Here is a 26,660-nt window from a genome sequence, read left to right as displayed (position 1 = left end):
CAGTATCATTTACGTCATTGGCCTCAGTAATCAGTATCATTTACGTCATGCTTTTATTTTATGTTTTCATGTAATACTAAATTTATGTCAAACCATTTTGGAGAAGAATGACAAAGGATTTGAGAGATTCAGATTTTAATATTCATAGCAAAATAAATAGAGTACTTAGTGAGGCAGTAGTTTACACCGTTTAGAGAGTGAGAAGAAACTAATAAATAGCTTAGCAAATAATAATTAGTTTGTTTTGATTTTGTGTATATTAATCTAGTATATTTTAATAATAAGATGACATTTCAAACACACTTTTACATTTGTTTCTACAGGATTAGTTTTTAACTTTATATTTTTTTCGCAAAAAGAGAAAATTCTAAACATGAACATTCACATGTATCGTTACCTTATAAAGAGAGAAAATGTTGTAGAACATTTGATATATAGAGAAAATGTTGTAGAACATTTGATATATACGTGTAAGCACCTGCTTAAGTACATACATACTAATTATCCTAATACAGCAGCAACGCCAATGTTCTAAACCAAATAAGGACTATCTATCAGTTGATACTAGAAAGATTACAATTCTAAGATAAAACCAATATTTTCATCAGCACAACATGTTGGCAATGCATCTAACATGGTCTTAAAGTCGGCGTTCTCATCAATCTTGAAGGTACAAATAACCTTGACAATCTTCAAGGCATGCCACCAACATTTTGTATTACTTGAACTGCAGTGGCACTTCCCTTCCTTTCTTCCCATCAGTGTCTCATACAAAAACTGTTGTTTTTTGCAAAATAACAAATGGAGTTAGAAAGAACATATCGATGATAAAGTATATAAACACAAATGCAGTCACCGCTGGGATGGAAGTACTGTTGTCGTGGTAAATGCAAGACTCAATGCAAGACTCAGAAAAAATTTGAGGATAATGACATACCTGAATGAATGCTTTATCATGAACATAAGAGCGAAAACTAAATGAAATGGAGTTCGGGCAGCAACTTGAAAGCAAGTAATTCATAAAAGGGAAATAGAAAGCTTCGTAGTCCGGAGAAAACTGCAATTCCAAGCGTTTAATAGTTGGAGGAATAGATGAAACTTGGAATGCACCCTGCTCTGGTTCAGTCTACAGAATTCAGACAAACAAACAAATAAATAAAATAGGCAAATATGTAAAGTAGAATGAACCAATATAGCAAGTGTATACTTACTAGAACTGACGAACGGATAAAGAGGGAGACTGATGCCCAAATCTTTTGGGGTTTAATGTTTTCGACAAATTTCCTCAAGTTACAGAGGCCCGGAAAATCCACACCCGTAAATAAACTATTGACTTCCAATTGATTAGAACTTTTCTGAAAAGATATACCAGGTTTGTTGTCTCCCACACCCTCATACGCAAATGATAATAAATTTCGAGCATCAATGTTAAGCTCCTCCATGTTAGAGCAGTATGATAACTTCAAGACCTTGAGTTGAGCACTCGAAATATTAATCCTCTGAAACATAGAGCAATAGTATAGTTCCAAACTCTCAAGGAAAGGAAATTTAGAAAATAGTTCAAGAAACCATTTGTCTCCAATATCAATGTTCCTCAAACTCCATAAGCACAACCATCTCAAATTTGTGCAACTATATAAATTCAGCTTGAAAGATGTATCTGGATCAAGATTTAACCGTAAGCTCTCAAGATTTTGAGCATCAATATATACTTCCCGCATTCCTTGAACATAAGCTTTCTTGAGCTTATGTAAACCATGCAAGAATAGTGATTCCACAAGACTGAATGCAAACACTTGAGGAATTCCGCTAATTGGAGGGTTATATACAGCACAATCGACCACCGTTAAATCTTCAATTAGAGGACAATGAGAAATGAGACGCTCTATAATCCCTTCATGTGCAAAAAGTAGATTGCATAGTTTTATTATTCTCACCGAGTAAAGCTTGATGGAATGGGTGAGGAATTCTTGGTCAACTCTGATTCCGCCCATCAACACCAACTTAGTAAGTGATTTGGATTCAATGACACTGAGTGGAAGCTCATAAAGCCTGTCCGGACTGTATCTCCCTACATAGTAACCAGGGAGGCCAAGCTGTAAATGTAATACTTGGCCACAACTTTCAATAGCCATCTTCATCCATAGATCAACATGGTGGGCCATGCACTTATGGTCTACATAGTCAATAATGAGCTTGAATTCTTTGATTGCTAAGCCTAGGTCACGGAGCCTCAGCGATTTTCTCCCAACATAGTCAATAACTTTGTCTATTTTGCTATGATAATTGTCTACCGTTACATCTTGACTCCTAAAAAGTTGATCGCTGCAAATAGACAATATCGGAAACGTAGACCATGTTTCTCTCCAAGCCTTTGATAAAACACTAGTTCTGGCAGAATCTCTGTCCGGAAGCCTTGCGAGAATGTCATGAAGTATAACTTCTGGCAAACCAGATATTTGGTCCATTTTTTCCCAGCTTCAGTACTGATAGCGAGTATAATATCATAGATGGATACGTTGCAACTCATAAAAGTGCGAAGAAAGAAAGAAAAAAAAAAAAGAAAATACATGTTTATTATCAAAATGATTCATCTGGGAAGCGAGGGATTTATGATCATGAATGACTTTCAACCAAGTACAATGATGAGGTTTTTCATTGTAAAATTTATCAAATGCTCATCAAATTTTCATCATGACCCAAAATGCTCCATCTGAAACTCATAAAATACTATAATAATAATAATAATATAAAGATGAAAGATCAATGTGGAACCTATCTAGATGAGTTAAAACAAAAGAAAGAACAAGGGGCTAATTTTTTTCTCTATGGAACTAAGATGATTGATGTACTCAACCATCGTTTTTAGTGCTTTTTAAAATCGTGAAACATATAGAAATCGGTTCCTAATCCAAATTAAACGATACCACATTTGAAATTAACATTCCAAGTTCCAGAAAAATACCATTGTTAAACTAATATAAAAAAAAAATAAAGTGCACATGTCAGACTCTATCCCCTTTATCACTAAAAAAAATTCCATTTTACACTCACCTTATACAGTGAAAGGAGAGGTTTTATTTGGTGATCTGATGAGAAAATATCTTTATTCGAGTTATTTTTTTAAAAAAATCTTATAAAAGAATTTATGTTTGAATATTTCGTGCAAAAGATTTTTTGTATTTATCAATTATATTTAGATATAATAAAATAAAAGTATTTTTTATTTATTTATTATGTAAAAAATATTTATTTAAAAAAATCTGTTAAAAAATATAAATTATAATTTTTTTTAAAAAATGATTTTTATTTTTGAGTATTTTTACTTTTACTAATAGAATTTACCAAATACGCTAAAAAATAAAAAACACAAAAAGGGATTACATTTTTTGTTTATGAAAGCTGTAGTTTATAAATATAAAATTAATTTTGTTATTCATATATAAAAAACTAATCATCAAATTAGTCCATCCTGAAAAAAGATAAATTATTAAAATAATATTTAAAAATTTGCACTGCTAATAAAACAAATTCTAAAAATACTAACAACAAATAAATTTATGAAAGATTTAAAAATATGACAAAAAAAATGAATATTAAATATATATTCAAAGAAATGAGTTTAAGTGTTTAACGGAATCCTATGTAAAATTTTCAGAAAATAAATGGGAACTCAACTTTACAGGACGAGCATTTTCATCTTAAACTAAAAATAAATAAATATAAAGCACATAAAGTTTTCAGCATCACCCAAAATATTGTGGCATGTAGACGGTAGTTTAAGTGTTTAATCGAACCCTATGTAATATTTTCAGAAAATAAACTTTAAGGACTTAAAGGGTGAAAAAAGTATCTACAAACAGAATGAAATAAAGCTATGATTACAGATTTGAGGAAAGAGCATTTACCGAAGAAATTTTGCGGCTTCGTTTAGTCTTTCTCCAACTCCATTGTTGAGGACTCTTCGATACGCTAATGATCTGATCCCTCTTCTACAAATAATTAATAATCATTATCATAATCAGTTATCATAATAATATATTATGATTTTTAAATTTAAAGTAACTAAAATTTTAATGTTTCCATTTTATACCTTGTAACTTTAAAGAAATTAGTCATATAATTTTATACGCAGCGTGGTAACGTATAACACAATCAGAAAACAATCACCATAAAAGACTATGTATGTTTCAAATTAAAGAACATCTCTTAGATAAAAGGTACAAAACCACGAGAATTGGGACCCTCACCTTCTTGATTTAATTCGGGGTTTTGACGGTGAGAATGAGAGCAAGAGTTTGTGGATTGGTCACCACCGAACGTGTGGGAGAGGAACGACAAGTGTGTTCAAAACTCCAAATCTAATCTAATTTGAAAATACATCAAATCAGGTTTACTTTTTGTTTAAATAAAAACTGAAATATTTGATCTGGATTTTTAGTTTAGAGCAGTTTGTTATTTGGCACCCGTGTCTTTTTTTACCATTAAATAGTCCCATAATAAAATATATTTTTTAATTTTTTAATAATTGTTAAATAATTTTTTTTATTTAATTATAAATTAATCTCACATATTTTATTTAATTATAAAAATTATTTTTTATTTTATAAATAATTATTTTATCATAAATCTATCATATTTATTAACAATTAAGAACAAAAATAATAATGGATTAGATCTTCCATTGATCCTAATAAATTTTTTGGTCATTCCAATCGATTAAAAGATTATATTTAATGCGTGACGTTCATGATGAACCATAAAATCGTGTTTGATTGAAAACCAATCGATTGGATTACAGTTTACCACTAAACAATCGATTGAAAATTGCAAGGAAGCATGGTTTTCGCATAAATCAATCGATTGAACAATGAATTAAATGTGGATTTTGTGTAATTCAATCGATTGTTTAGAATTTCCAATCGATTGAATGCTTCAAAACAACCTGAGGTCTCACAATTCAATCGATTGCTTTTGTTACTCAATCGATTGAATTCACCAAAACAATATGAATTTGCCAAATTCAATCGATTGAAGTGTGCTACCCAATCAATTGAAATGTGTACTACGCCTATTTCAATCTTATTATCGTTTTTAGAAATTATCTTGTTATTCATCTATCTTATCTTTAAAATTCTATCTTCAATTTTTGCGGTTTTATTTTGATTTAGATACTCTAATCTTATCTTTTCCTTAATATTAACATTATAAATTGGTGAATAATCCATCACTAATTATTCAATCCCACCATTGAAATCGTGTATCATTTTCTTTGATTATAAAAATTTCATTGTTTTTCTTTGGAACATCCATCTACTCAATATCTATTTTTTTTAATTTTTTATCTGTCTATTTAATATCCATTGTTTCGTCATCGTTCAATCGATTGGTTAATATGACCAATCGATTGACTTATGCTAAAATCATGGCAATTTTCAATCGGTTGTTTAATGGTAAACTGTAATCCAATCGATTGAGTTATAATTCAATCGATTGGTGTGATAGTCCAATCGATTGGTTTTCAATGGTTTATCACGAACGTCACGGGTCAAATATAATATTTTAATCGATTGGAATGGCTAGGATCAATGGAAGTTCTAATTCGTTAGTGTTTTTATTCTTGATTGTTAATAAACATGATAGATTTATGATAAAAGAATTATTTATAAAATAAAAAATAGTTTTTATAATTAAATAAAGTATATGAGGTTAATTTGTCATTAAATTCAAAAAAAGACTATTTAACAATTATTAAGAAAACTTAAAAAATATGTTTTATTATGGATCATTTAATGGTCCAAACGTTATGGACCACTGAATCCTAAACCTTGTTTATTTGTTGTTTAATTGAGTAAAATCTCTACATCTTTATTGCTTTCCTCTCTTTTCTTTTAACCCTAATATTCACAAATCAAAATAGTTCAAATTTCATATTTAAATTTCAAACGTGGCTCAATCCAAATATTTAAATCAAATGTCGTTATATAATATTCTATTTTTATAATTAAATTAAATTGTTCATCTCTCAAACTTTAGGTGACTATTATATGGTGATGGTTTTAGTGGCTAAGATAAGGGGGGTTGAATCTTAGTCCCCTTTTTTGCTTGATGATACTTGCTGATTTGTTAGACTAATTCTGAAAACTTTTAGTCTTTTTATCTCATCACTGCACACGAGACTTTTTCTTTTGTCTCGTCCCTAGCCACGAGACTTTTCTTTTTGTCTCGTCACTTGGCACAAGATAATTTTGGTTTTTGCTCCTGTGTAGTAGAAAACAGAAATGGAGTAGAAAGGAGAGAAGATTGCACCCAGATATATCCTGGTTCGGCTGCTAAGTGTAGTGCAGCCTACATCCGGTCTCCATCACAAACATGATGGAATTTCACTATAATCAATCTGATTACAACTTGTAAAGTGCTAACCCAACTTACAAGGGGATTCCTACAGAATCATGAAACACAACATAGATGAACAAAGGAACTCTAAGACATCTATGGCTTTTAATTTTGCACTCTCTGTCTTTTTCCGCTCTATGACTTTTTCATACAAACCTCACTGTTTGCCTTTTTCCATGAGACTCAAAACATGACAAAATTAAACAGAAAAATTACAAAACAGAGAACATTGAAGGAGAAGAGAAAACTGTTAGCTCAGGTAGCTCTGAGAACTCTGTGCCTTGCACTCTCAAATTTTCTCCTTGCTTCAAACAGTGGTTGTTCTCCCTTATTATAGAAGAGAGAAGCCTCCACTTATTGAAGCCAAAAAATCGAACCAACTTCTTCCTCCTTCAACAAACATAACCGGTTCGGCCACATAGAGAGAGAAGAGATAACCATGCTAAACCCAACATGCAATTACCTCTAGTCATTTCTTGATCATCACTCTTCATCAATCCGAACTCTCCATCCTTGGCTTGCTCTCTAAGATGGATTTCTGGCCCTTGATTCTTCATGATGATGATGACTTCATCTGCTTCAATCTCTGTCTCAACCATCACTTCGCCACTCTAGCTACTTCCTGTGGTGGTTGAGCAGAATCAAAGACAAGCCATGCTTCAAGAATCTCCCTTGCTGGCCGAATCTTCTTCTTCCTTTTTGAGCATGAAGAGCTCAAGATTACCTCACCAAATCTAACCACATTTGGTGACAATCTCAGCCACTACATACTTTTCTTTTTTCTGCCATCATTAACTTGATGGTCTTGATGCATGCAGCTTCTTCTTCCTTTTGGTAGCTCAACTTAGCTTCCATAATTTCCTGGACAAGGACCGAAGAAGAAGAGAGAAAGAGATGAGAGAGAATAAACAACTTAGAAGAAAAGCAATTCAATGTGATAAACCACTTTGTTGGTAAAAGTTGCTTTTACTTCCCTAGCTTAGAGTGGCGTGTTGTCATTATGGCCATCAATCAATTCAGCTGAAACTTTTCTCTCTCATAGTTCCCATGCATTAATTGACAATGTAATAGATTTTGAAATCCATCACATGGTGAAATACTTGGATCCGTTGGAAGCATTTTGCTTTCATTTTTCTTTGCCTCATGGATTCGGACAAAGCATGAAAAATTTTCATCTCAAATGGAATTGGGCTTAGTTGCAGCAATAATTAAATCAGGCCCATTTAGTAACATTTGCTTTCCTGATGAATTTGATTTCGGATCAAGCATAGGAATCTTTCATCAAAATTAATCATGGGCTTGGTTGTAACAACATTGAGCTTGGCCCATCAAAAAATTCAGCCACTTAATATATAACTTGTAGCAAGGCTGATTATTGGGCTTATACCACAAACTCATTTTTCGGCCCAACATAAAATCTGCACAACAAAATTATTAATTAAGCAAATATGAATTAAGATCAAATTAATAGTTTTGTAATTAAATATTTTAATAATGTTTGTTCATCATCAAAACTAAATAAGAGTTTTCCAAACTCATCAATCTCCCCCTTGATGACAAACATTACTAAAATTGAAATGGAAAGAAATTTAAAGATTGAGTAAGAAATACTCCCTTTGAATTTGAATTTCTCCCCCTTTCTAAATGTCACATGACTCCCCTTTAATGTATGCTGTTTTACCAAGGGAAGCACTAACCTGTAACATTTGAATCAAGCTCCAAGTAACAATGTTATTTAGCATATTTATTCATGATGCTAAATGCTTGATTTATGAGCAGTTTTAATTGATAATCAAAACTCATTTGATATCATAAACTGATTCTCTGCTCAAAATTTTCCATACATAAAAAAATATCCAAATATTTTTCAAACATTTTCCTGTTTAGGATATCAGAGCAAAACAACATGATGGAAAATATTTGTAGAGCAAAATAAGGCAGTTTTTGATACTTTATACAATTTAAAGGAACTGCCAAAAATAAATTTTCAATCCAACAAGTTTATCAATGATGAATCAACAGCCAGGCATGAAAATAAATCAAACATCATTATAAACCAAATGCCAAATAAACTAATCATGATAAACCAAATGCCAAATGCAATAACAACATGCATTCTTTGAACAAGGGTGATCATGAATTTTCAATTTGAAAATTTCATCCCCTGTTCTAGCCCCTGTTTTTATTTGTTCCAATTTCAATTTTGAAAACTGAATTTCCTTCCCCTTTTGTCATCACGGGGGCACCTGCACAAAACATGACCAACATAGCAAAATATTCAAGATAAAGTAGCAAGAGTATATCACAGTATCCTAGAGATTATCCTAGAGCAGTGAGTATCAAGTCATGCTCCTACAAAAAACAGATTGAGCCTAATGGAGCCAATATCAAACAAAGTAAAAAAAAAACAGTCATTAATCATCAGAAAAATTAATATCTTCTTCCTCAGCGCCTCCTTCACTATCATCTCTCAGATCCTCCTTAAAACTTTTGATCATCAGATTGACCCTTTCTTTGCGATTCTTCCAAGCTTTCTCACTCTCATAAGCTTGCTTGCGGGCCTCTTTGTGAGATCGGAACATCATGTCTGCCATGTTTGAAAATTCTCCCAAAATCTGTTTGATGGACTTGATTGTTTTGGAAGATTCTGGCCTGCCTTCATAGTCACTATCCGATGCAGCAGATTTTCGCCCTTTGGTTTCCTTAGTTGCTCCTCCTCCTCTGATTGAAGATACCTTGTTTTCTACAGTCTCATTTAGCAAATCCACTTTAAAATACTCAAAAATTCTAGTTAAAAACATACCATAAGGCAGGTTAGCCTTTCTGGTGCTTCTAACAGAATCCCACATGTGCCTAATCATAATATAACCAAAGGATATAGGAGTAGAGGTAACCAAAGCAAATAATATGAGACAGTCAGAAAATATTACTCGGTTGTGTGAGCCGCTTTGGGGAGTCAGAATATGGGTGATGATTCGGTGAAGCAGAGAATTAACTGGTCATAGAGCTTTATGTGTTGGAATGGTGCCATGCAATCCAGAAAGGTTCTCGCAAATGTGCTGGAGAACAGTTTTGTATGGAACACCAACTTGTGTATCCCATTTGTCCACCATATATGCTCACGGTCCTTCATCCTTGAAGCCCAGGGCCGCTCCAATTGTCTCAAAATCAAGGACTATTTGAACCCTTTTGACATAGGAATGAAGAGTGCCGTCAATGAGTCGCATATTGGCATAAAACTCTCTAACAAGGCCAGGATAGACTGGTTTTTTTATGAGAAGCAGTGGCTTCCAGTTGAGGAGTTCAAACAGAGAAGATATATTGATGCCTTTGTTAGTGAAAGTTTCGAGGCTAATAAGATAGGTTACACACAAATGACGCTTTTCCATAACCTCTTTGTGAAACTCAAAAGAGGTGCAAGAGTTGAATCTGCTTGGATCAAAGTGGGAGTGAGTCTTGCCATACTTGTCTCTGAATTCCAAGAATTCCAAATTTGGAGGTTCAGTGGTGTCATTGAGTGCAAACTCCTGATTTTTCTGTGAGCCTTTTCTGGGGGAAGTCCTCTTCGGTGATGAAGGTGGTGGAGAGGGAATGGAAGATGTATGAGATTCTTGCTCTTCCTCAACTTGGGTTTCCTTATTCTTCCCGCTTCTTCTTCTTCCGAAACTCTTTTGTGCCACTACCTTTCTTCTCATGGCTTCGGTCTGTTTGGTTGGGGGCGAGGGAGAGGATGAGGAAGTAGAATGTATGTGGATGTGAGTGTGGGTTTGGGGTGTTGATGGTTTTTGAGAAAGAAGAATTCTTTCACTCTTTATTGGCGCGGTTTTCTTTTTCATGGTAATGGAGGAATGAAATATGAAAGGTTGGGGGTGATAACCGAATTGAGCGGGAGAGAGGCAAGGTGAGTGACGCATTAAATGAGGCTTAGAGAGAGAAAATGGTGGAAGTAATGACCATTATGGGGTGGTTATTACCCAAAAAATAATTTTCCTTTTTAACTTTTGAAATCTAAAACTGAAAAGTTGTTGCCTTAAATCAAGGGATTAGATGGAGAGAGGGATTTGATTTGACAATAACCACTTCCAAGAAGATATGATGACACAAGGAAGAAGATTCTTATTTGCATGAGAGATAACTAACAAAACTGTTATGGTGGGGTCATGGAATTTTGGTGGGGCCCATAAAATTTTGAATTCTGCGTTGCCTCCCCCTTGACCACAGCTCTTCCATTATGCCATTATTTTCATCTCGTCCAAACCTACGAGCAAAACTGAACAGAGTCACACATTCAGAAATTTTCAATGAAACTTAAATCAAACATTCCCAAACTTTTTCTCAAGGTACAAAATCTGTCTTCACAGAGGGGTTTTGTAAAAATATCAAAAATTTGGTCTTCAGATTTTACAAATTGAATATCAATAGTACCCTTTGCACATGTTTCCTAATAAAATGATATTTTATCTCAATGTGCTTTGTTCTTGAGTGCAGAACAGGATTTTTTGAAATGTTTATAGCACTCATATTGTCACAAAATAAAGGAATACTATTGATCTTTAATTTGTAATCTTCCAATTGTGTTTTTAACCAAATTAATTGAGAGCAACATGCAGATGCGAAAATGTATTCTGCTTCAGCTGTAGATAAAGCCAATGTGGCTTGTTTCTTGCTTGACCACATGTTGAGTGAGCTTCCAAGGAAGCAACACATGCCGGATGTACTCCTTCTATCCACTCTATCTCCCGCAAAATCTGCATCACAAAACCCTACTGCATAAAAGTCATTAGATTTAGGATACCATAAACCATAATTACAAGTTCCCTTAATGTATCTAATGATGCGTTTAACAGCCGTGAGATGGGATTCTTTTGGGTGAGATTGAAACCTTGAACATACACCCACACTTTGGACAATATCCGGTCTAGAGGAGGTAAGGTACATAAGTGAACCTATCATCCCTCTATACCTTGTTTCATCCACATCTTGGCCATCACCATCCTTTTCAAGTTTTGTATTAGGATGCATTGGTGTACCCATTGATTTGGAATTCTCTAGGCCAAACTTTTTGATAAGTTCTTTTGCATACTTTCCTTGATGAATAAAAGTACCACTAGGAGTTTGTTTAATTTGGAGGCCAAGAAAGAAAGTTAGCTCTCCCATTAAACTCATCTCAAACTCACTAGTCATGAGTTTTCCAAACTCTTCACACAAGGAAACATTGGCCGATCCAAATACAATGTCATCAACATAAACTTGAACAAGAAGTATATCATCATTAGATGCTTTAATAAATAAAGTAGTGTCGGTGGTACCCCTTTGAAAATGGTTTTCCAACAAGAAGGCACTAAGCCTCTCATACCAAGCTCTTGGAGCTTGCCTAAGACCATAAAGAGCCTTTAAAAGTTTGAAAACATAATTTGGAAAATTTTTATGTTCAAAACCGGGGGGTTGAGCCATATACACTTCTCTATCAATAAAGCCATTAAGGAAAGCACATTTAACATCCATTTGAAACATTTTGAAACCCTTATGGGCAGCATAGGCAAGAAGCAACCTAATTGCTTCCATTCTAGCTATCGGAGCAAAAGACTCATCAAAATCAATACTCTCTTCTTGATCGTAACCTTGGGCGACTAATCTAGCCTTGTTACGAACAACTTGTCCATCCTCACCAAGTTTATTTTTAAACACCCACTTAGTACCGGTAACTTTCTTACCATCCGGATGAGGTACTAGTGTCCAAACCTTATTCTTGTCAAATTGAGCAAGCTCCTCTTGCATTGCTTTAACCCATGATGGATCCTCAAGAGCTTGTTTGACATTGTTAGGCTCTATTTGTGACAAGAGAGCAAGATTGCTAGGTTCGGTTTGTCTTTTGGTGGATGATCTTGTTGTTACTCCTTGAGAGGGATCACCAATGATGAAGTCATGAGGATAACTCCTCATGGACTTCCATTTTCTAGGCTTTCGGACAAGTGTAGAGCTTTGATGAGCTTATGGTGGTCTCACTGTTTCAGTTGCTCGTGCTTGCTCAGGAGACAAAATGGAAATGTCTCCTCCAATCTGACTAGACAAAACTGGGCTAACAGATTCTTCATTTTGCACAGATTTGGGATTTTCTTTGCTTGTTCCATCATCTTCACAATTTGAATCATTTTCTTTCCCAACAGCCACTATTTTTCCTTTTGCATCATCACCGAAAGTGACGAGTCCTCCATCATATTCATCAAGCTTTATGAAGAAGGTTGTCTTTCCAGTCATATGCCTAGAGCATCCGCTATCTATGTACCACATATTTTCTTTCTTCTTGGATGCTAGGCATACCTACAAAATAAGCTCAAGTGACCTTAGGTATCCAAATTTTCTTGGATCCTTTCACGTTAAACCATCTCTCCCAAATCATTGTAATCAAAAACAACTTTGTAAACTTTATCACCTATCATTCTTTCACCAAAGAAATGTTGAACTGAAAAGTGTCCACTTCGATTGCATAGTCTACAAAATCTTGGAGTTGCTGTTTTGTTAAAGTAGGTTGGGTCTTGATACCTTGTATCATTTGAAGATGAAGGGATGTTTTCAAAATGAGATTTTTCAGATTTATAAAACCCCAACCCAGCTTTATCATAGAGAGGTTTTTGACTAGCCAAAATTTGATTAAGATTTTCAGAACTTTGTGTAAACTTGGCTAAGTCTTCCTTAAGCCTTTTAACCTCTTCAAGCAACTCTTCATTTCTTTTAAAACAGTCTACATATGCAAGAACAGAATGGTCACTTTTACAGTTTCTCACTTGGGCTCTTAACTGCTTATTCTCTTCAACAAGATCACAAGCAGTTTCGGCCTCTCTTAGTTTTTCTTTAAGAAAATCATTTTCAGCTTTAAGAATGAAATTTTGTTGTTCAAGATCTTGATTATCAGTCAGAAAACATCTTATTTTTTCAGAGAGGTGATCTATCATAAGATGAAGGTCTTTAGTGTCAGGGTTTTGAAAGAATACATGATCTACCTCATTTGCCATGAGACAAGGCTGTGACTTAGTCTCAGATTCTTCATCATCATTATCTGAGTCATTTTCCAAATCTTTCCATGAAGCCATCAGTCCCTTCTTCTTTCCCTTTTTCGGCTTTTCCTCCTTCTTTAACTTGGGACAATCAGATTTAAAATGCCCCATTTTCTTGCAATTGTAACAGATTACTCTGCTAAGGTCTTTCTTCATCCTCCTTGAGCTGCTGCCTTTGCCTTTGAGTTTCATCATTTTCCTGAATTTTTTTGCAAACAACACAAACTCATTTTCAGAAGAATTATCACTGGATTTATCATCCAGAGGGTTAGTCACAGAAGAAAAAGCGATTCCTTTCTTTTTTGAATCTTTTTTCAAATAGGAGTTTTCAAAAGCAAGAAGATTTCCTCTCAAATCATCAAGTGTCATGGAATCTAAGCTACTACTCTCAGAAATAATTAAAGCTTTTGTTTCCCACTCTTTTTTAAGACATCTCAATACTCTTCTCACTAGCACAGATTCTGAATGAGTAATTCCAAGAGCATCCAAGCCAACAATGATGGAGTTGAACCGTTCAAACAGTTCATCAATGGATTCTCCTTCCTTCATTGCAAACATTTCATATTCTCTGTTCAACATGTCTGTCCGAGTTTTCTTTACAATGGTGGTTCCTTCATGAGTGATTTGTAACTTGTCCTAGATTTCCTTTGCCGTTGTGCATCGTGATACTCGTCGGTATTCCTCAAAGCTGATAGCACAGTTGAGCAGGTTTACTGCCTTGGCATTTAACTCTATCTTCTTCCTATCTTTCTCGGTCCATCTTGCTTCTAGTTTGAGAGAGACTACTCCTTCAGCACCTGTGGTAGTTGGGAATTGAGGCCCTTCAAGGATAATCTTCCAAAGTCTGTAATCCACTGTTTGTACAAATATCTTCATCCTCTCCTTCCAATAGGTATAATTTTTCCCATTGAAAAGGGGAGGTCTGTTGCTTGATTGACCTTCAGCCAGATTGTAAGACACCACATTTGCACCACTGTTTTCCGCCATGAGGATCTTTACTCCAAGCTGCAAAGCTTGATCTCTTTGAGACCAAGTTCTGATACCAATTGATGGTTTCAGTGGCTAAGAGAAGGGGGGTTGAATCTTAGCCCCCTTTTTTGCTTGATGATACTTGCTGATTTGTTAGACCAATTATGGAAACTTTTAGTCTTTTTATCTCATCACTGCACACGAGACTTTTTCTTTTGTCTCGTCCCTAGCCACGAGACTTTTCTTTTTGTCTCGTCACTTGGCACAAGATAATTTTGGTTTTTGCTCCTGTGTAGTAGAAAACAGAAATGGAGTAGAAAGGAGAGAAGATTGCACCTAGATATATCCTGGTTCGGCTGCTAAGTGCAGTGCAGCCTACATCCAGTCTCCATCACAAACATGATGGAATTTCAATATAATCAATCTGATTACAACTTGTAAAGTGCTAACCCAACTTACAAGGGGATTCCCACAGAATCATGAAACACAACATAGATGAACAAAGGAACTCTAAGACATCTATGGCTTTTAATTTTGCACTCTCTGCCTTTTTTCGCTCTATGACTTTTTCATACAAACCTCACTGTTTGCCTTTTTCCATGAGACCCAAGACATGACAAAATTAAACAAAAAAATTACAAAACAGAGAACATTGAAGGAGAAGAGAAAACTGTTAGCTCAGGTAGCTCTGAGAACTCTGTGCCTTGCACTCTCAAATTTTCTCCTTGCTTCAAACAGTGGTTGTTCTCCCTTATTATAGAAGAGAGAAGCCTCCACTTATTGAAGCCAAAAAACCGAACCAACTTCTTCCTCCTTCAACAAACATAACCGGTTCGGCCACATAGAGAGAGAAGAGATAACCATGCTAAACCCAACATGCAATTACCTCTCGTCCTTTCTTGATCATCACTCTTCATCAATCCGAACTCTCCATCCTTGGCTTGCTCTCCAAGATGGATTTCTGGCCCTTGATGCTTCATGATGATGATGACTTCATCTGCTTCAATCTCTACCTCAACCATTACTTCGCCACTCTAGCTACTTTCTGTGGTGGTTGAGCAGAATCAAAAACAAGCCATGCTTCAAGAATCTCCCTTGCTGGCCGAATCTTCTTCTTCCTTTTTGAGCATGAAGAGCTCAAGATTACCTCACCAAATCTAACCACATTTGGTGACAATCTCAGCCACTACATACTTTTCTTTTTCCTGCCATCATTAACTTGATGGTCTTGATGCATGCAGCTTCTTCTTCCTTTTGGTAGCTCAACTTAGCTTCCATAATTTCCTAGACAAGGACCGAAGAAGAAGAGAGAAAGAGATGAGAGAGAATAAACAACTTAGAAGAAAAGCAATTCAATGTGATAAACCACTTTGTTGGTAAAAGTTGCTTTTACTTCCCTAGCTTAGAGTGGCGTGTTATCATTATGGCCATCAATCAATTCAGCTGAAACTTTTCTCTCTCATAGTTCCCATGCATTAATTGACAATGTAATAGATTTTGAAATCCATCACATGGTGAAATACTTGGATCCGTTGGAAGCATTTTGCTTTCATTTTTCTTTGCCTCATGGATTCGGACAAAGCATGAGGAATTTTCACCTCAAATGGAATTGGACTTAGTTGTAGCAATAATTAAATCAGGCCCATTTAGTAACATTTGCTTTCCTGATGAATTTGATTTCAGATCAAGCATAGGAATCTTTCATCAAAATTAATCATGAGCTTGGTTGTAACAACATTGAGCTTGGCCCATCAAAAAATTCAGCCACTTAATATATAACTTGTAGCAAGGTTGATTATTGGGCTTATACCACAAACTCATTTTTCGGCCCAACATAAAATCTGCACAACAAAATTATTAATTAAACAAATATGAATTAAGATCAAATTAATAATTTTGTAATTAAATATTTTAATAATATTTGTTCATCATCAAAACTAAATAAGAATTTTCCAAACTCATCATATGGTTTTCCCTAGGTTTAATTTAATTAGGGGTAAAATAATTATTTTATGAATGGGATTAAATTGGTGATTTTAAATTTAAGGGTAATTTCAAACTTGCCAAAACTTAATACGTATTATAAAAGAGAAGAAGAGAAAGACATGAAACTTAATGTGAATAGTTAAATGCATTAGCTCCATATAGTACTCTGTTATATAATAGCCACTTCAATACATAAATAGATGTAACTCAGCATCAACATTAAAGTTTTTAATTCTAATTAGGAATGTTCAAAGGTTGACAATAGCAAGATTACAGCTCTAAGCTAAAAGTGATTGTTTTCTCCTCAAAAGATCTCGCTGACGCATCAAGCATGGCCTTAAAGTCAGCGTTCTCATCAGTCATGAATGAACAAGAGATGCTGACAATCTTCAAGGCATGCCACCAACACTTTCTATCACCTGAACTGCAATAGCACTCTCCCTTTTCACTGCCCATCAGCTTCTCATAGAAGAACTGTTGTTTTTTTTTTTTTTTTTTGCAAAATATGCGGTGGAATTAGAAAGAACATATTCATGAAAAAGCATAAAGATATGTATATTTGACATGTTGAAGACACTGCTGGAATGGAAGTACAATTCTAATTTGTAAATGGTAGTATTAAACAGAGAATTTGAAGATAATGAATGACATACCTCAATGAATGAGAAACGACCATGATATTTGAATGAAATTGTTTTTGGGAAGCAACTTGAAAGCAAGTAATTCATAAGTAGTTGGCTATAGAGAGCTTCACTATCCGGAGGTGAATATTCGCTCAACACCAAATGTTTGATACTTGGAGGAGTAGTGGAGGAAACTAGCAATGCAGGCATGTATGGATCATCATCCTACACAATTCAGGGTACATAAAATAAAATAGCCACATATCAATATGCATGAAGAAAGAACCAAGAAAGTAGCAAGTGAATACTTACAGGAAATGAATGTCCAATAGAGAGGGAAAGTGATGCCAAAATCACTTGTGGCATATTCTGGGTAAATTCCCTCAAGCTATAAAAGTGCCGAAAATCCACATAGGTAGAAATATTGACTTCAAGTTGATTAGAACTTCTCATAAAAGATATAACAGGTTTGTCATCACCACGATAGTCAAATAATAACAAATTTGGAGCATCAACATTGACCTCCTTCAACTTAGAGCAAAACATTAACTGCAAGATCTTGAGTCGAGGACTCGAAATATTAATCCTCTCAGACATAGAGCAATCAAATAGTTTCAAGCTCTCAATAAAAGGAAACTTAGAAAACAATTCAAAAAACCACTTGTCTGCAATAGCAGTGTCCTTTAAATTACATAATTGCAAACACCTTAAATTTGTGCAACTATCAAAATTCAGCTTGAACGGTGCATTGAGATCCCAAGCTTGATAGCATAGCTCCTCAAGATTTGGAGAATCAATATGTACTTCTTGTATTCCTTCAACATCAACTTCCTTGAGCTTTTGTAAACCCTGCAGGGATAATGATTCCACCTTTTCGATCCTGTCCGCTGGAGGATGTTCTGTCCTTAGATGGTTATATATGTAACAAACACCCATGATGAAACGTTCAGTAAGAGGACAATGAGAAATGAGATACTCAATAGCCGATTCATCTGTGAAAAGTACACGACTTAAAAATAGCATTTTCACGGAAGAAAACTTCATGGAATGCTTTAGAAGTTCTTGGTCAATTTTGATTCCCCCGAGCAACTCCAACTCAATAAGTGACTTGGCTTCAATGACACAAAGTGGAAGTTCATACCATCTGACACAGTCATCATTAAGGTAAAGTTCTAGTACTTGGACGCCACTTTCACAGACCATCTGTATCCACTGATCAACATGGTGGGACACATGCGTAAGGTCGTCTAAATTTTGCAAATCAAGCTTAAATTTTTTGATTGCTAAGCGTTGGTCACGTAGCCTCAGCAATCTTTTTGTAACATAATTAATGAGAATGTCCAATTTCCTAAACCTTTGTCTATTTCCTGTGGGTACATCATCTTCAGAGAAAAAATCCTCACTGCAAACAGATAGATTGGGAAATGAAAACCATGTGTCATTCCATGCCTTTGACAAAACACTAGTCTTGGCAGCATCTTTGTCAGGCAGCCGTACAAGAATGTCATGAAGTATAATTTTCGGCAGAGCAGAGAACCGGTCCATTTTTTTCTCAACTGCAGTATTGGGAGCAAGTATGATATCATAAATAGACACCACACAAAATATAATAGTAAATCATGCTTAAAGAGCAAACGAAAAACACATATTAACCAAATTGATTCATTTGGGAACTACGGGGGTCTAGGGTTACGAATGAGTTTTTCAACATGGCAATTCTTAAAATTTTACAAAGCCAAACCTATTAATTCAACATGGTAGCTCGTAAAAAGCAAATAATGCTGGAAATAAAGTTATGCCATAAGAAAGAAACCATAATTTGAACAGCTATTTTTCAAACAGTGCTTGCCCACATAAACCAAACTAATGTGGTACTACTTTCATTCATTCAACAATCTCACTAAGAGGGGGAAAAAGATAAAGCAGCAAGGACATAAGACTTACCTTCTCCGAAGAACGAGTGTTGTAGCCTTTGAAGACATGTCTAGCCGTCTACGGTCACTGGGTTAGGGTATCATCAGCCTTCCATTTTCAGTGTGTTAGACGGAGAGTGTGAGAATGAGAAAGAAATTGAATCATACACCATTAATAGAGAGAGACAGGGACGCGTCATGCAGGCAGGAGATCTTTGCCGTTTCGGTTTTCCAAGCAAGTCTTCACTTAATAATAATAAATTAATAATAATCTATTAATATATAATGGTTAACTAGGCAGTAAAACCACACACTATTTAATACTGTTAAACGGTTTATGAGAGAGTGACAGGTGTCTCCCAAACCTTTTCTTTCTTTTGTGTTTCACTCCTCAGAAAAAAGCCAAAACGTTTTTATCTCGTGGAAGATTATCAGAAAAGATCTTTGTCCAATTGATTGAAGAGAGTTAATCCAGCAGCAATCCAAAACCACCATTTAGGAGAAGAAGACGAAAATACTAGCTTCTGATTGGATGATTAGGATAAACAATGGATTGAGAACTCATTGTCCCTTAGGTAATGAAGCAGAACTCTCTTCTGCAACAATTTGAATGCGATCTTTTCCTTTTTGAACACCAAATTTTGAGCGCAATTTTTTCATTTGAAATCAGAATTCAAAATGACATCCTCAAGCAACTCTACCACACCGAAAATGCTCCTCAAAGTCTTTTCACTAACAATTTTTGTTTCAGTTTAGCTTTTGAGGGATTTATTATTAGCATTATTAATATTCTTTTTGTGGGTTCAGATATGATGGAGATGAGGGCAGAAATCGTGGCGATGCTGAAGTTGTTGTCGCTGCACCGCTGGCGGCATTCCTTCATACCCCGTTGGATGTGCAGGAGTTGAAGGCTAACAAGGAAGAATTGCGAGTAGAAAAGTTAAAGGACAAAGAGGAAGTAGAGGACTTAACTCAGGAAATAGTTGAGCTACGGTATCTAACTCTCATCCCTAAATCTCAAGCTTCATCTCTCCAACTCAAGTAATCGGTATACTCCTATTTTATCGATACCCCATCCTTTATTTCTCTCTATTTTTTTATAAATTTGGTTCCAATTCTACTTTTTATGATGTTGGGTACCCTTAAAGTTGGCAACTTTTTACCTTTTTGCATTTTGCTAATTAACTGTCTGCGATGAACAATCCCTTGTGAGGGGTTGGGGGAAAGAGGTTAGGACATGTGGTCACAAGTACAAGTTCAACTTTTATATCAAGATGTCCCTCCGGTGCGTGAAAGCGGCGGTTTTCCGCACAAATCCATTCTCAAAATCAAATTTCCTCTCTTCTCTTTTACTTTTGGTGACAGAAAAATCAAAAAGTAACATAAGAAAAAAAAACTAAAAGTCCCAGGTTATCTGCTGAGGCTTCGGTGAGGGACGTTAGGGGCGGCGGTGGTGCTGAACGGGTCCTGGTGGTTCATAGTGGTGGCACAGATTATGTATGATGAAGCAGGGACAAGCCAGATATGGACGAAGCACGATGGGAAAGAACAAAAATCTTCATGAACGTGTCGCTGCAGTAAAAAATATAGATTTGAGAAATGGCTGTCGGAAAAGTGAAACGGCGATGGAATCTGCTGTACGTCACGCGCCTGAAAGCAGGAAAAGATTCCTTCTTTCTTCCCAACTAATAGTCTAATACCCACGACATGGGAGAAGTCAAGAACCATGGCTATTGGGTTTGAGATGTCTGTATGTTGATGTCATTGGTACAATAGTTTTTTTTTTCCATAGATCTTATGCATATATTATATAAACAGTATACTATACATTTCTATTTCTATTTTCTTTTTTGGAAATCTTTCTTGATTAGAGTATTAGACCAACTATTTGAGCTGGAATATCTATAATCTATGGTTTCTACCTCATTTCTTGATTGTTACTACTATATTATATGTCAAAATCTGTCCCTAGACTTGAGTTTCAAGTGTCCCATTTAAGTTTGTTGGCATAACATCGTCATTAAAATTAATCCTTTAAAATTTTATTGAACTGAACTTTGCAGATTTTTTTTTAATCATCGGAAATGAGTGTAGAATATCTAGCTGAATATAATAACTTGTGTTTACCTGGATATAAGTATATTCATTATGAAACTGTTGTTTTCTTGAAGCACCCACAAAATTGTACACTCAAACATGGAGCTTCATTATTACCATGTCAGATGATGGAAGCGGGTGAGTCATCACAAAGCTAGGATTTGTTTGGTGAATTCCGAGGTAAGTGCAAACTCAATTAATTGTTTAGTTACGTCATTCAATCGTTTTGTTTTAATTTCGAAACATCCTAATCGTTTCATATTTTGATAAATGTGATTGACATGAAGGGTAGCTTGAGGCAGGTAGAAAATGAAATTGTTGTTTTGGGGCCAAGATCTCACAATGATATAGGATTTAACTTCTATTCTTCTCTTTTTTGTCCAATGTTAGCTTTTGTTAACGATGTCGCTGTTATTATTATTAGCATTGAAAATGTGTGAAGCAATCTTTTTATGTGTTAGCTATTAGGAATAGTAAACATATGAATAAGAAATTTAAAATGGCTTATAAGAATTCTTTTGTTTGTTGTGTATTTATCTGATTTGTAGAATTGTATTACACAAAGGTGAACCAAATTTCATTTTTGAGTTATTTGTGAGCAAAGTTTGTGGGTTCAGGTTTCGATGGTTCCAGAATCTTTGGATCACTTAATGGTCTCATTAGAAAATATGTTTTCAGAGTTTTTTTAACAATTGCTACATAGTCTTTGAATTAATTTTAATTACAAATTATCCCCATATATTTTATTTAATTATAGAAACTGTTTTTTATTTTATAAATTTTTATTTTATCAATTATCTATTAATTTATTAACAATCAAATACAAAAATAACAGCCAATTATATCCTCCATTGATCCTAATAAAGTTTTTGGCCATTCCAATCGATTAAAATATTAAATTTGATCTCGTGACGTTTGTCCATGGCTTCTAAATCGTGTTTCCTTGAAATTCAATCGATTGAATTACAGTGTATCACAAAACAATCGATTGAAAGTTGTAAGGTAGAATGGTTTTCGCTTAAACCAATCGATTGTTTATATTTTCCAATCGATTGAATGCCTCAAAACAATCGATTGTTTTTGTTACTCAATCGATTGAATTCACGAAAACAACATGGATTTGTCAAATACAATCGATTGAAAAGTGATGACATTGAAATTTTAGCCAAATTCAATCGATTGGTAATGAAATCCAATCGATTGGAAGGTGGTGAAGTTGAATTTTTTGTTCCTTAGATAATTATCTTTTTGTTCCATCCTTGATACACATCCTCATTGAAGTTCTCATCACCTACAACATAATTGTAACTACACTCATAGCCAAAGTGAGAATTCATGGTAGAAAGAGAAAATAAGAAGCAAAAACTAATAAGAAATAATGAAACAAAATACTAAGACTAGCAAAAACTAACAAGCAATCCCAAAATCAAGCTATTCACAATATTCACATATATACAATAACCAATAACATAACATCATTGCAACTCCCCGGCAACGGCGTCATTTTGATGATTGGATTTTTGATGGTTTAGAATTTCACAAATGAATTCTCGTTGCAAGTATAGTTCCTAAACCAAACAATAATCTTTTCATACAAAAAGTTATTTGTCACTAAAACAAACCCCTAAATTTATAAACCGAAGTATTGAACCTCGGGTCGTTCTCCCTAGGAATTACAATAGAGTGTCTTATTATTGGTTGTGAGTTATTTTGGGGTTTTGATATGAAGCATGAAAGATAAATGGCAAGAAAGTAAACTAAGGCCTAAAAAGGTCTTGGCAAGGGTTGGTGGTCAAGGATCTCTATCCTAATCACTAACCACCATACGTGTAGCAACTATGGCAAATCTTATATCATTTCAAAGCCCCGGATGTTAGCTTTCTAATCCAACTGGAACCGCATCATTTGGACCTCTGTAGCTCAAGTTATAGTCGTTTAAGTGCGAAGAGGTCGGCTTGACAGCTTTCCGGTTCTTTCATTTCTTCATGAGTTCTCCAACTTTTCATGCTTCTTTCTCTATTCCCTTCATCCAATCTTTGTCTCCTAAACCTTAAATCACTTAACAAACATATCAAGGCATCTAATGGAATCAAGGAGAATTAGATTTAGCTATTTTAAGTCCTAAAAAGCATGTTTTCACTCTTAAGCACAATTAAAGGAGAATATACAAAATCATGCTATTTCATTGAATAAATGTGAGTAAAAGGTGATACAATCTCTTAAAATCAATACAAGATAAACCGTCAAAACGGGGTTTATCAATCTTCAAAGATTCATTTAAAAAAGAAATATAGTTATCATAATAAAGAGTCAAATATTTTATATATTTAAAAAGGCAGTTATTAAATGAATTATCAATATAAAATATATATTAAAAATAAATTAAATAATATATATTTATATACCAATATATAATAATTTATTTAGTTGCTTAATTTTTATGTGTGTATAGTATTTTTATATTTTATAAGTGTCGTTATTTTTGTTTAGGTATTGATTTTAATGCTCACAATCTGTTTCTAAATAGAAATATATAAAAATAGTTTTTTTTTATATTTTCTTTTCATCATCTAACTTACATTTGTATACTATGATATCACACTCTAATTAAAATTAAGAGAATCCAGGATTTGATGCATAGCATTTTTTCTAACAATGAACATAACCTAAATTGTTTTTTGAAATTTCATTTTGTTCATATGGTGATCCTTATCCTTTTTAATGCTATAATTGTTGTTGTAGTTGGATAATAAAGCCGACAAAATAACTATTTTAGTTATTTAAGTGAGCTAAAATTTATATTTAAGCATGTCTTTTTTATGAGAAAAACTAAAATGTTGATTCAGGTTACATTTGCAAAAAAAAGTAGATTTGAGGATGGTTCATAGGGTGCATAGGATGTCATCATTGATCGGATAAGATGTCCTCATTGGTGGGTGGAATGCTCTTCATAGCTCATGATTTATACATTCATACTGCATGGCATCTTGCAATCGTAGTTGGTGTCAGTACCTGCAACATGCTCCTTGAATAGGTGTTCTTTCTCTTTATTCGAATCTTAGTATTTATTTGAGGGCAAATGACTTGATTAAACCAAGTACATTTGAAAATGTTCTGAATGTTTCAAATAAAAATTTGCAACGTTAAAGTCCCAATGTTAATTTTTATATAAATCGAATTCACTCAATTCGATTTAGCCAAACACGAAGTAAATCGAATTTAAATGATTCGAATTATGTGAGAGAAGAATTTGTATGCAAATCGAATCAACTCAATTCGATTTCAGAAACCGTATAAATCGAATTTACTGAATTCGATTTCAGAAACCGTGTAAATCGAATTAACTTAATTCGATTTAGCCAACGAAATCAAAACCAACGTAAATCGAAATAACTTGTTTCGATTTAGGGCTTTTGTAAATCGAACTGACTTGCTTTGATTTACATGCAATTGGAACGAGTATAGTTCGAATCAAGTTGATTCGATTTAGATGCTTCTTTGCTATTTAAACAAATCGAATTCACTTGATTCGAACCTAAAAGCTCATACCCCACCCCCAACCTCACCACCCAGTTCCGAGATTCTCTGGAAAGCAACCAGGTTTGGACTCACTCTGCATGCATGGAGGACGACCCGAATCGTCTGTATCGACTTGATGGAGTCGCGCATATCGCTGGAGCCGTCCACCTCGAGGTTAGTATTTTTTTAATATTTATTTTTTTTAAAATAAATTAGTTGTTAGTTAGAACTGTTAGTGTGAGATTTTTAAAATCAATCCGGAAACAGATATTTGAATTTAGTTCATGTCAATCTTAGTGAGTCATGAACTATAGAATAGGGTTAGGTGTAGAGTCATGAACAGGGTTAAGTGCTGTATTTGATGTTTTTTGATAAGATGAACATGTTTTTATCTCATGTTAGTAACTGTTTTGTTAATACGAAAAATTAGATCGTGAGTAACGTAGTGGTTAGGAGTTCTATCTATAAAGGATTGGTTGGGATTCATTGTGGGGTTTTTTTGTGACGAATGTGAGAAGTTATGTTCTATTGTTATGCAGCCCCATCGATGCATCAGCAGTATGAGACGGCAGCACAGTATGAGGTTGGATGATAGGATCGTTCCTTACTTGCAGATGGCTGGTATGTACCATCTTGCAAGATTGAACGAGAGTTGGTTTCGGTTGGACGAGCCGTTGGTCAGCGCCTTCGTAGAGAGATGGCGCCCTGAGATGCATACATTCCACATGCCATTTGGGGAGTGCACCATAACCCTACAGGATGTAGCGTACCACCTTGGTCTCCCAGTCGACGGTTAGTATGTTAGCGGCTGCCTAACAGACTTTCCACGGTTTATAGAGGGCGGCCGACCACCATGGGTGTGGTTTGAGGAGACGCTCGGGGTGTTGCCTCCTGCGAACTGTATTGACAAGTTCACAGTGAAGTGCACATGGTTTGAGGAGACATTTAGTGATCTTCCACAGGCGGCAGATGACGAGATGGTTAGGAGGTATGCCCGTGCGTACATCATGATGCTCCTATCGACACAGCTGTTTGGGGACAAGTCAGGTACCCGCCTCCACATCCGATGGCTACCGTATGTGGCTAGGTTGGAGGACATGGGTCAGTACAATTGGGGTTCCACTGCGTTGTCATGGCTATATAGGTGCATGTGCCATGTGGCAAACAGAAATGTCGTCAAGTTGGCTGGTCCACTGCAGCTCCTCCAGTCGTGGATCTTTTGGAGGTTCCCTGGATTTCAACCGGACGGATATGATGTTTTCTATTGGCCGTTGGCCTCGAGGTAGTCTCCATTTAGTAATGCGAACTATTTTCCATTTATTTAGCATTTACAATTATGGTTAACTAAATGTTGTGGTTTTCAGATGAGGAGGTTATCAGCCGAGCTTGAGCGACAAGGGGCCTCGTGTTGCGAATTGGAGGCTGAGGATTGATTTGCTCCAGCGGGGGGGATGTGAGTATTTTCATGTTCATGTTGTATTTTAATCCTTTTTAGTTTATGTGGACTAACAATTTGAACTTGAATGCGCAGTTTTCCTGGATGCCATATAGCCTGGCGGAGGTGGTGCAGGTGGTACATCCCGAGATCTTAGAGCCACGCCATATGACCTTGTGGAGAGCTGCGACAGCGTTGATCTATTTCGCTGTTATTGAGTGGCATCCAGTAGACCGGGTTCTTCCTCAGTTTGGTGGGGTTCAGGGTCGGCCACGTGCTGCCCTGAACATAGATTTTCTGATGTCGAAGGATGAGAGGGGCGGAGATTGTTGGTTTCCGTTGAGTTTGCAGAGTTGGCACATTCATTGGTCAGATAGGGTGCAGCACGTGCTACAGTTTGATATCGTACCTGATCCAGGACCTTCTCATGAGTACCTTGATTGGTGGTATCAGCATGGCAGGAGGTTTTTATCGCCAGAGCTAATCCTTGGTGACCCTAGGGCAACTGCGATACCAGCTCAAGCGATTGAGCGAGGCCCCGGACACCCCGTCTGCTTTCGCGGGTGGCAGTTCATCACAGGCTGCTCCGTCTACATCGCATGCTGTCATGCCAGATGCAGATCCCTAGGGAGGGGACGATGACTTGGACGGTAACGATGACGGGGGT

At 35.4% G+C, this 26,660-nt stretch overlaps 2 protein-coding genes across 3 annotated transcripts; both read right to left on the bottom strand.

Annotated features, from left to right (window-relative positions):
- Window positions 1-435: 435 nt before the first annotated feature.
- Window positions 436-4,391, bottom strand: LOC112710065 (FBD-associated F-box protein At5g60610-like). Of its 2 annotated transcripts, none has more exons than XM_025762159.2 (5): window positions 4,251-4,391; window positions 3,909-3,992; window positions 1,212-2,486; window positions 938-1,126; window positions 436-777 (listed from the first exon to the last, which is right to left on the bottom strand). In XM_025762159.2, the coding sequence occupies exons 3-5, from the start codon at window positions 2,466-2,468 to the stop codon at window positions 574-576; spliced, it is 1,650 nt and encodes a 549-aa protein (XP_025617944.1). In that variant the 5' UTR covers window positions 2,469-2,486; window positions 3,909-3,992; window positions 4,251-4,391; the 3' UTR covers window positions 436-573. The 2 variants fall into 2 exon arrangements, with proteins under 2 accessions (XP_025617944.1, XP_025617945.1); XM_025762160.3 differs by having other exon boundaries at window positions 1,212-2,443; window positions 4,251-4,389.
- Window positions 4,392-16,532: 12,141 nt separating this feature from the next.
- Window positions 16,533-19,200, bottom strand: LOC112710064 (uncharacterized). Its single transcript, XM_025762158.3, has 4 exons — window positions 18,974-19,200; window positions 17,342-18,585; window positions 17,060-17,254; window positions 16,533-16,880 (listed from the first exon to the last, which is right to left on the bottom strand). Exons 2-4 carry the CDS (start codon window positions 18,572-18,574, stop codon window positions 16,677-16,679), a joined length of 1,632 nt encoding a protein of 543 aa, XP_025617943.1. The 5' UTR covers window positions 18,575-18,585; window positions 18,974-19,200; the 3' UTR covers window positions 16,533-16,676.
- Between the last annotated feature and the right edge of the window lie 7,460 nt (window positions 19,201-26,660).

This window comes from Arachis hypogaea, chromosome 9 (genome assembly GCF_003086295.3).
Source record: "Arachis hypogaea cultivar Tifrunner chromosome 9, arahy.Tifrunner.gnm2.J5K5, whole genome shotgun sequence".
NCBI classification, from domain to species: domain Eukaryota; kingdom Viridiplantae; phylum Streptophyta; class Magnoliopsida; order Fabales; family Fabaceae; genus Arachis; species Arachis hypogaea.
The sequence above is the reverse complement of the archived record's forward strand: the minus strand, read 5'-3'. Positions and strand labels throughout refer to the sequence as shown.

What these genes read in the sequence shown, in the direction of transcription:
- LOC112710065 (XM_025762159.2), bottom strand. Translation starts at nt 2,468, where the DNA reads ATGGACCAAATATCTGGTTTGCCAGAAGTTATACTTCATGACATTCTC. An exon ending in TTATCCGTTCGTCAGTTCTA is followed by an intron (nt 1,127 to 1,211) that starts GTAAGTATACAC and finishes TGAATTCTGTAG; the next exon opens with ACTGAACCAGAGCAGGGTGC. An exon ending in ATGATAAAGCATTCATTCAG is followed by an intron (nt 778 to 937) that starts GTATGTCATTAT and finishes AAAAAACAACAG; the next exon opens with TTTTTGTATGAGACACTGAT.
- LOC112710064 (XM_025762158.3), bottom strand. Translation starts at nt 18,574, where the DNA reads ATGGACCGGTTCTCTGCTCTGCCGAAAATTATACTTCATGACATTCTT. An exon ending in CTATTGGACATTCATTTCCT is followed by an intron (nt 17,255 to 17,341) that starts GTAAGTATTCAC and finishes TGAATTGTGTAG; the next exon opens with GATGATGATCCATACATGCC. An exon ending in GTCGTTTCTCATTCATTGAG is followed by an intron (nt 16,881 to 17,059) that starts GTATGTCATTCA and finishes AAAAAACAACAG; the next exon opens with TTCTTCTATGAGAAGCTGAT.